Source organism: Cariama cristata, unplaced genomic scaffold (genome assembly GCF_000690535.1).
Source record: "Cariama cristata isolate BGI_N322 unplaced genomic scaffold, ASM69053v1 scaffold8560, whole genome shotgun sequence".
In the NCBI taxonomy this organism is placed as follows: domain Eukaryota; kingdom Metazoa; phylum Chordata; class Aves; order Cariamiformes; family Cariamidae; genus Cariama; species Cariama cristata.
Genome location: NW_009596326.1, coordinates 35278 through 45807, shown reverse-complemented (window position 1 = coordinate 45807; position 10530 = coordinate 35278). Strand labels below are relative to the sequence as shown.

At 37.7% G+C, this 10530-nt stretch overlaps 1 protein-coding gene across 1 annotated transcript in view; it reads left to right on the top strand.

Annotated features, from left to right (window-relative positions):
• The first annotated feature begins 1201 nt into the window (after positions 1-1201).
• SEC14L1 (SEC14-like 1 (S. cerevisiae)) overlaps positions 1202-10530 on the top strand; it is a 39592-nt gene continuing 30263 nt past the window's right edge. Inside the window, exon 1 of the mRNA XM_009705542.1 lies at positions 1202-1264. Within this exon, the coding sequence (XP_009703844.1) occupies positions 1202-1264 (63 nt within the window). The remainder of the gene's footprint in view (positions 1265-10530) is intronic.

The window sequence follows — 10530 nt, the reverse complement described above, 5'->3', positions numbered from 1 at the left end:
GGCCTGGAAGGGGCACGGCGGGGCGAGGGCAGCGCGGTCCTGGCGAGCGGTAACGAGAAACGTTGAGTTTCTTTGTTGTGTAACTCTTTTTGTTCAAGGATTAGAGAGGGTTTGCGGCTTTTTTTGCTGATTCAGGTGTTTTTTTAAAAAAAAATGCAGGGTAGTCATGGGTAAATTCCTCTCTTGAATAGGATGTCGGGTGAACTTTCTTGTGACTTGAATTTATTGTTGGCTGCTTCTCGTGTCTGAGAATCTGCCGTGTCCATCTGCCCTGCTCCGTAGCTGGAGTTGATAAGGTTTTCCAGAAGCACTGTAGATAACGTGAGAACACGTTAAAAAATAAAAGTAGAACTAACTTGTATAATAAAACTATTTCATGCTAAAATTAGTCTGGCTAGCAGCCTGTGGTTTCATTTGCCAGTTCTACTGCCAGTATTTTTCAATAAATGTAATTGCATTCAAGAGAGTTTGGGTTAAATGCTTTCCTGGGGAAAGCAGACACAAAGCCATTGGAATAACTCCTGTCTGCTTTGCTAGTGAAATTTTTCTGGCTGTGTATTGGAATGTTTGTAGTTTCTCTAAGTTTTTCTCCCCAGCTATCTTAAATTTCTCTCTCAAAAGTCTTAATTTGATTTGGAAATGATGAAGAAATGCCTTACATCAGTGTGCTGTAGTGATCCAGTTTTTTCTTTCTTTCTGAGAACAAGTTTTTTAACACTTGGTGTATTTTTTAACCTCCTATTTTTTTTTTAACTAATCCGAAGTCGGAATGACCCATAAGCAAGGCAGCTCACTTACCACGCTGGGGAACTGAGCAATGGTTTTCTGCGTTTAGCTGGTATGTGTCAATGTTTGGTTCTCAGCAGCAGCACAGGAAATCTCACCATCCTGATGAAGAGTTGTAAAGTGTGTCGATGTTTTGTTACTAAAACTGGACTGAAAATGTGCTAATTTTATGTTGTCTTTAGAAGAAATGATAAGTCATTTGTGACAAAAATACACAGAGCTTTTCAAGGCCCCATTGCTTCTTCAAAACAAAAAAAAAGTCATCAAGGAATTGTGAAGGATTTCCTGTAGAATTGCTCATATGGTATCATGCATAGAATAACTGTAAGAGAAGATTGAAAATGGCTTCCTACATTTGACAAATGGTTTTCAAAATTTCTTTTCCAGGTTTGAGTTGATCTTATTAACTGCAGCTATGGTGCAGAAGTATCAATCCCCCGTACGGGTGTATAAACACCCTTTTGAGTTAATTATGGCTGTAAGTATTAATCTTTGCTGTAATTTTCCTGGAGAGTTCCTTGTATTGCTAAGTACTTACTGGGCTCCGTTTGATAAGTACTGTAGAACATACAAATCTGAAACAATATAAAAAATATAAGAAGTATGCGTTTTGATCATTTCTTCTCTACTCAGTATTTTTTTATAACATGTTCTCTTTTTCTCCCAGAGTTTTAAATACAGTTTATAGATTTATTTTAAAGTTAGTGCAAAAGTAGGCTCGAAGTGTATTTCCCAGTTGATTACTGGGGGCAATCTGTTCTAGCATTGGAGAAAGTGTCAAGTATGTTGATTAAAAATTATTGTGGTTGCATCTTTATCAGTATAGAGTTTACAGGACTAGAGAGCACAGAGAAAGCATTGAAAGCAAGGATAAACCTGAACAAAAGAGAAGGCATTCTGAGCATTGGTAATACTTTGGGGGGAGGGAAAAAAAATTGCTAGGGAGGTCAGAGATGAACAAAAAGCCTCTTGGGTGCATGGTTACTAATTTGTGTGCTAATGTTACAAATAGTAACCAAAAAAACTCCAACCCACCCAAGAAAATTCTAATTGGATTCCTTCTTCTTTCTCTCCTCCTCTCCCTCCCTTTTTTCTTTTAGAAAAGAGAAAGGAAGTAGGTATTTGCTATTTTAAAGTATATTTAGCCAAAACCACCGCTCTGTGCCTCTCATGAGTTACAAAGAGCAGTTGAGGAGAGCAGTCAGGTCAGCTTTTACCTGATAAAAACAGTTAAAAGTAAATAATAATCTAAATAGTAATTGTTTTGTTTCACTTGCTGATGAAAATACTATGTTTAATGGCTTCAGAGGAGAGTTTCAATAGTGTTCATAGTGTAAATATTTAGATAGATCACATGGTTTGGAGTGCAGAGTTCCTTGCAGAAGTGATCCTTCACAGGGCAAAAAAGGATTAGATCACCTTACAGGGAATACTTCAATTTCTTTTTATCTTATTCTTAAAGCTGCCTCCAATATTACACATGCAGGTCTTGCTCCTGCAAACACTTCAAGGCAGAGAGTGGCTATTTTCATGAGTGGTGAAGAATCTGTGATATGTTTAAGGTCTTTTAGGACCTTACTGCACTCTGACAGCTAGGCTTCAGATGGTTTCTGATTTAAATTTGATTGTGTGTGTGTAACTTTTGCCTTCAGGAATATACTGGTTCTTGTTCTTAGATCAGTCAAACAGAGTTTCTTGGACAAAATTCTCCGGCTGTTTGCTGATGAGTCTTTACCTTGCTGTTGAAGTGAAGGCAAAAATTCTTCGTCTAGGTTATTTCTTCAAGGATATTTTGAGTCAAAATGCTGACATCAGGATTTTTCAAAATGCTTTGTTGGGTATAATTAGAAACACTTCTGACTACTAATATTACCTTGGAGTTCTCAAACTGTTCTGTATTTTGGGGGTAACATTTGAAGAATAATCTTGAACAAATGTTAAGTCTTTTCTTACATGAAAGCTTTTCTCCTTTGGAGAGAAAGACGTTATACTACATATGCAACTACGATAAAACAATAGTTCACTGTTTTAATTTGTCAACTAAGAGCAGAAAAATCTTTATAAAAAGAAACAGCTGAACAGGATGCTTTCTGAGACTAGAAATTTAGATTAGCGATAATATGTATGATTTATTTGGTCTATGTCAGGGCAGCATGTTATCACTCGAACTTATTCAGAATGTGATTGTTGGATGAACATCCTTCCCCTGCCATGTCACTTCTGTTATTGGTGTTTAAAACTTGTAAAATTCCTGATGTTGATCTATCAAAACTGTTCATGCATTTTCTGAAGTATGTGGAGAAATGCTGCCATGAGCCAAATTCTTTAAAGAATATAAACAGTATATGATAGTTTGACACTCTTTGTTACTGTTTTCTCTTGGTTGAATAGTGATTGCTTAAGTTGATGAAGAATTTCTGGAAGGAATATTTGTGTCAAATATTGTGTGCACTAAAGTGGAAGTACTACATTGCGTATTCTCAAGAAAAAAGTGCTATAATTATTTTAAGTGCCAGCAGCTCTTCTGAAATGAGGAACACATCCTGGTGTATACCAAGCTTGAATTTAAAGCACCCAACAAATGACTTTAACTGTGTGTTTTGTTTGATTTTTCTCTGTCCCTCTCTTTTTATTTGCACTCAGTCTTTGAGAGAATGTGTCCTCAAATAGAGGTTTAAACCCCCCCACACCAGAGATGCTCAGCTGTCGGTAAAAAGCCTCTTGAAGAAGCCCTTGGTCAATGCGGCAGCAGTGTTCTTTATGCTGAGCGCTCTAACAAAAATCACTGTTCCTAGGCTGGATCTTGTTGTGTGGGATCTCATCTTTGTCTTAAGGTGCTGAGTACCTTTAAACATTTTATTTGGAAAATTGTCTTCCCTTCCCTGAGAGTTTAATGGAACTGAAGAGGTAATTCGTTCTATAGAGTAGTAATGAAGATCACCAGTGTCGATGAAGCCCATGTGGACTCTAAAGATTTCCTGGATGATACATTGGAACACATTAAGTCAAACTAATATTTAGCTTTCAGATAGAGAAATGGGCATAATTTTCTTTTCTGCAAGCAACCAAGTGAATGCTGCTTGCAGAATTGGGTCATCTACACTACAGACTTCCTATTTGCCCACTTTCCTGGGTTTCAAAGAGGTACTTGAGGGAGAATAAAGTACAATCAGCATTCCATTCATGCTGCTCTAGTGTGTTTTGAGAGAACTTTGTTCTCTCTGTGAAGAGTGAGTGCAGCTATATTAAGACAAAAAACTGGATTTAACTCCACTTTGATCTAAACCAAGATTGACAAGACAAATGTTTTGCAGACAATTATGATATAAAGACTTTTAAAATAGACACAGTGAAAATTCTTTTTCGAAGTTGAATTGGTATTGAAAATAAGTTTCTGTTATGCTCTTCCACTGAAATCCAAAAGTTGTCTGTTGAACCCTAAGGTATCTCTATGACAATATACTTCAAGGCACAACCCCTTATCTCAAGTCTGCAAGAGAATTGGTGAAGTACTGTTGTTGGTAGAGAGTTGGGATTCATCTTGCCTTCCTTTATCATTAAAGCAAGCTATGTCAAATCTAAGCTACTTCCCTTGAAGATTTCCTTTTACTGGCAAATTCTGTGGTTCCAGATAATATCTAAGTTGCTTTAAAAACAGTAAGAACTGGGTGAAAATCTTCCCATGAAACTATCTATCTACTGAACTTGAAAATATTCTAGAATCATAGGCTAGAAATTATCACATCTTAGTCTGACACGCCCAACACAGACAGTATGATTTCACCAAATGGTTACCAATGACGGAATGGTGACTTTTGGCTGCTCTGTGGCCTATCTGTCACAATGAACTTCTTGAAAACTCTCTGTGTGTGTATATGTATTTAAAAAACAAAACAACAGCTTACACAGCTGTTCATCAGACTGAATAGAATCTCACCTCGATTTTCCTCCTGTTGAAGTTTACGTAATGCTGGAAGCAGCTGAAATGTGGAAAAGTGACTGTTTACTTTGACTCACTTGTCAAGTTACCAAGGTTAAATACATTGGAGAAAAACTGAGAAGCTGCTTTTATAAAACTTTTTAAAATTATAGATTCAAGTTTTTATATTAAAGAGGTTTACATTTAAAGTAATACAGGGACTTTGCTGAATAAGTAGTTCTTAATGTAAAAGGCAGTTAAGAACTTGAATCTTTCTTAACACAGGAGGCTAAAATTAACTTTGGAGATTCACAGCTCATTTTCAGTCTGACATGCATTAGATAATTCCCCTTGAGTTTAATTTCCAAAGTAAATTTAAATAATGAATAATCAGCTACTATGGCATTCCAAGGGTGGAATTTATGCAAATGGAAAATAAGTAAGATTTTGGGAAAAAAAAACCCCCACAGTGAATCGAACCATTTACCAGAGGGTTTTTTTATAGTTTCTGGAAGCTCTGTGGAAGATGTATTGCTCTTCAGCCCATTTAGAAAATGTCCTATTTACAGCCACAAATTACTTGGTTTCAGAAATAAATATGAATAGTAACATGACTGAACACAGCAAGTGTGCTCTAAACCTGTCCTGTTAAGTTTAGTCAAATTAACATAGGTTTTAAGAACTTGTGGCTTTGAAAGTTGAGATTTTCAAATCTGGCTGTGACAGGAGACAGACTAGCAAAGATACTTTGCAGTCTTCTGAATACTTAAAATAACGGTTCCATTTTGTTTAACTTCCTGGCATTTGTCAGCTTCCATGGGTGCCAAACAAAGAAGAGAAGTCTGTAGGTAGACTAGTCATCAATGTCAGGAGCTTGCAGCTGTGGAAATAATGCATTTAATTTTTATTTTAAAAACAAAATTGCAATTAATCTTGCACTGCCTTGAGACTGAAACTACTTCCTTCCAAACTCTGTGTTCTAATCAAAATCCTTTAGAAAAAAAAAAATTGGTCTCACATTCTTCGTTTGTTCTGATAGAATATCTAAAGTATCTAAAGCATGAAACTTTCTCAAAAATATCATGGGTAATGCCCTTTTTGATTAGATTGTAATTTTAATGGTTCAAATGTGCTGCTTTTGGACATCAGGCTGACTGGCTTTCTTTGGTTTTATACATCTGAAAAAAATAGTGTTTAAGGTAAATCTCCATGAATTAAAGTATCCCTAAATTACAGGAAAGTAGTAAGATTGTAGATGGCATAAACACTGCAATGATAGAGTAGATTAGACAAAATTTATCTGTTTTTTCAGATTGACAGATCAAAGTATAATCCCTTGATCTGGATTGCAATGAGTTTCCTAATCGGGCAGTACATCATCTTTTCATTTTAAAAGTTAAAACATAATTAAAAAAAGACTGTATCAAATGCTACACCTGCTCATAAATCCCTACAATTTTTATTCCTTCTAGTCTCATTTTCTTTTTCTTGGAAAAAATGCATTATACAGATCATGTGAAGAGGGGCTGAGAGGCCGATGAGAGAAAAGAAACCATTCTCCAAGTGCTTTTGAAAGCACAAAGCAGGCTTTAAATGTATAGAGAAGTAATTTATTCCCCCGATGCGACGCACCTTCTTGAAGATTTGTCTTGGATACCTGGGGAAGGGAGCAAACTGAGCGTCTGCTCCTGAAACTGCTCAGCTGTTTTCCCTTCTGTTGTATGACTCCCAGACTCCCATCTACTTTGCTTCCTGTCTTTGTTGAAAATTCAGGCTTATTTACTGTTGGAAGTGCATTGGCAAATCTGCGGTGGAACAGGGCCTTATATGGATTTTTCTTATTTTGTATTAAGGGTCTGCAGTTAAACTGCTGTTTTATGTCGTCATTGATGGTCTCTTGTGTTGGCACACGTTGTAAGAACAAATGAATTTTTGGCCACTTGTTTGGAACGAGCCGTGGTTAACAAATGTAAGAGTTGAGTGCTAGGGAAAAATATTGACTTAGCAGCCTGCTTACTGTGCAACTTATGGGTTATTTCACGGCCTGCTGAGATATTTCCATGGCTAGCTGTTTCCTGTTTTTTGTGGGCAAACACATGACCTGACTGTAGCTGACAGCTGTAGTTCTCTGGTTCACCAGATGCTTTCAGTAATTTTTTTTTAACAAGTCTTTTACATTTTAAAAGCTAAACCACTGCTACTGTCAAACTCTGAATGGTGTCAATAGAAGAAAAATATGTATCAAAACAGTTCTTGTTGCTTTGTTCTGAAAGCACTCCAAGCTTTTCACCCTTTGCAGGTGTTTTAGCTCTGAGGCTGGTGCACAGTGCTGTTCTGAGGATCTGTCGATCAGCCAAGTGATGTTGCCTTTGAGTTAAAACTCTTTAAACACGTGGGAACCTGGCAGAAAGGAAGTGGTTAGCAGATTCTGCACAGTCCTAGACACTCATACTACAGTTATGATCTGAAAAAGATGTAACTTCATGCTCGTAATTTAACATGTGGTTAGCCATTAACAAGCATGTGTAAAAGCCTTCAAAACCCCCGTGGGAAAGAGATATGGTGTAACTTTATTTTGGTTAATTTAAAAAACATGTCCAATGAGAAGCCAGGGGTTGCTTAGGTATGAGAGGCGTTGGCTGGAGTCGTAGAATGAGGAGTTTCCGTATGGTATGGCCAGTTACGCGCACCTCCGGCTTGAGCAATCTGCGCTTCCTGTTCCGGTGGAGCTGTTACTGCTGTCTTGGTGGAGTATTTGAGCTGCTGCGCTTTTAGGGAACAAGCACACCATGAAAGAGGGAGTAGGAGTGCCTGAGGGATTGGAAGCAAACCCTGAGGACTTTCCATAAAGCACATTCAATTAGAGTCCAGATTTTAGAACACAGAATTAAGGGGTATTCAATGTGATTTTTCATAATTGGCGTTGGTTTTGTTTTGCACTTAGTTGGAACTCAGTATGTTTCTGGAAGGAGGGCAGCAATGTGGTCTTAAAACTGTTGCATTCCAAATATAGAATGAATCTTCTGAGAATTTGCAAGGAAATCTGTTAATTAGCTGAAGTTAAAATTAATTACAGGTTAGTCTTAAATGGTCTACTTTGTTTTCTCCCAAGTGAATTTGTCTTCCAATTTTTCATGTAGTTTAAAATTACTGTGTATTTGTTCTAAATGAAACACTAGGCTGTTAAGCTGAATTATTAACTCTTTTTATCTCATTTTTGTGATATAGTTAAGGCAGGTCAGGTTAGCAGCTCAGGTGAAATGTTAAGTAGGGCCTATTATAGGTAATTTAGTAATTCAGCTTTCTCACAGTTAATTCACATGCAGCTTGTTTCACTAGTAATCAGTCAGTGATGTTTGCGGTGAGAGTCATGCCAAGTACTCACACTGGTGGAAGATAACGGTGGCAATGTGGCTGGAAATCCTGTGTTGGAAGGACTGGCTGGCATCATTGGGGCTCCTCTGCACTGTGGGGCAATGCTGCCAAAAGCGGATAAGCAATCAATGAGCCATCAAAATTTGAGATCAGATCCCATGGTCCTGGCTTTCCTCTGCATTGCTTTTGGTTACGTAGTACTGATTTCCTCCCAGTTCAGAGGTTTTCAGGTTGCGGTTCATGGGCTCTCTCTTCTAAGGGTCAGAGAAATGTAACCAAGTACGTAGTTTCCCGTTATAGCCAAGTTGGCATACCAGCTTGCTCTTGTTGCTTGCTTGCAAAGACACATTCATCAGTAAGCCAGTTTAGGGAGATAGGCTGGTCAAAAACTGAGGGGGGTGTGTGTGGAATAAATACCTTGTCAGCCTGATTTCCTCACCAGGCTCGCTGGGGGCTGATGCTCACCCCTGTGGGAGCAGGTGCTCGTCCCCTCCTGCACTGTTAGTGACCTGATGGCAGCTGGCCACAAGAAATAAAGAGCAAGTCAGCATTTGTCAGTGCATGTTGCACTGCGGGAGCCCTTGATTCCATGGGGAAATAATTAGGGATCTGCAGTTTGAAAAATGCCAAAGTCCATTGGTGTAACAGTAAATGAAAGCACCATTAGAAACTTGATTCAGCAGTCTTCAGGCCTGGTGTTATTTAGCAGTGTAAAGTATTTGCAAATTGTATTTAATGGCTTGGAGTTGTGGATTCTGTGAGTTGCTTTGGCATAAAGGAGAACATGTCCTTACCTTAGAAAAAAGAAAATTAAAAGAAGTATTTTGTATTATTTAATGGGGTAGCATTGGAGCTGACTGATTGGCTTTCTTGCTTTGTATTCACGTATGAGACTTCAGCTTTGACCATTTTCTGTCTTGGATTTCTCTTAGGTTTTACTTTATGATGATTAGGTTTGGGGACTGTGTATCAGTAAATTTGAAAATAAAAATATCATAGGGCTGTTGGAACTTAACAGGTTTAACTCTGGCAACAGCAGAGGGATCGTGGGAGGGAGCAAAGAGAAGCTACCCTTCTGTATTAAAAAGGAATTTTTATTTAAACCGTTTCAATTCTAAATTATGTATGTTTGGGTTCTCTTAAATTAGCATTTCAAGACTTCGTCATGGTCAGATTTCTGAAGTTAAATATTGAAATCTGTAGGGTTATGTATGTTTTCGGTTACTTGTTGGATAATTACAACTGTTTTCATTCTGACGTTATTTATATTCTCAAAACTTGAGTATAGATGCTTTTTGGAAAATGTGCAGATCAGTCTGTGTAACAGTTGAAAACAACATTGCAAACCTCTTAACACTTCAGCCTCTCTGTGACTAACTTTCTGCCTTGCCTACTGCTGCTGTAATACTATATCATATTGCTTTAATAATAGCTCTCATTTTGTGAAAATTACTATTTCTCTGGTGATGGTCAGGATGGCCATGTGTCATTTATATTTGTTTATGCCACAACAGAAGAGGAACAGTTAGTTTCCTGATGAGAGCATTTCCTTTCTCGAGTGCATTGTGTCTCTTCATTTAGTGTAAAATGTGAATACCATAGACATTAAGTCCAGTTCAGGAACATCAGTTAGCAGAATCCTTTCCAGAGGACATTTTTTTTCTGGCTATTCCTTTCAATGTGTAAATTATACTACTTAATTTGCAAAACTCTGTCTTTGCTGTGCAATTCATTGGCCTGTGGATAAATTCTTCATTACTGAAGTCATGGCTCTATGAAATTACTTATTGAAGTGTTTCATGGTCTGCATGGTGCAGCCACTGATGTTGTAATGAGCAGGATTTTAAGCAATTTCACTTGAATGTGTTTATTCTGTGTTGACTAAACTGCTTCTTGCTTTTGTCTGCCTTTCTTTGCTGTAAAGGAGCGTAAAGAACAAAGAACTGATTATCTACAATCTATGATTTTAATTGCTTTTTAGAAAAGAATCAAAGGAGTCTTGACTGTTCTGTTTTAATTGGCCTATCTTTTGAAGCTAGGTGGTATCTTTCTGTTTGTATTTTATTGGGGAGCAGATTCAGGGGTGCAGAAGTTGTACCACCTTAACATGCCAATGATGCATCTAGCAGTGTTAGTACCTGGTTATTGATATCTTAATGATGTATTTGGATGTGGGGAAAAGGATTATATTCTGTCTCTTAATGAGAATCACAGTACTGAATTGCACCATAAAACCTATCTAGCTGGTGTGCTGAGTATCTGGCAGTGGCCAAGGGCAGTGTCTGCCATTAGGGAAGGGGATAAGAATGAGATAAACATATGGTAACACTTTCTTGGGATACTCTTTCATCCTACAGCCATGTGTCTTCACAGCCCTTCTGGTCCAGAATGTGTCTGTTGTCTATAATAGCACCGCATGTGCTTGCTTTCTTGTGCCTGCCTAGTTCCTT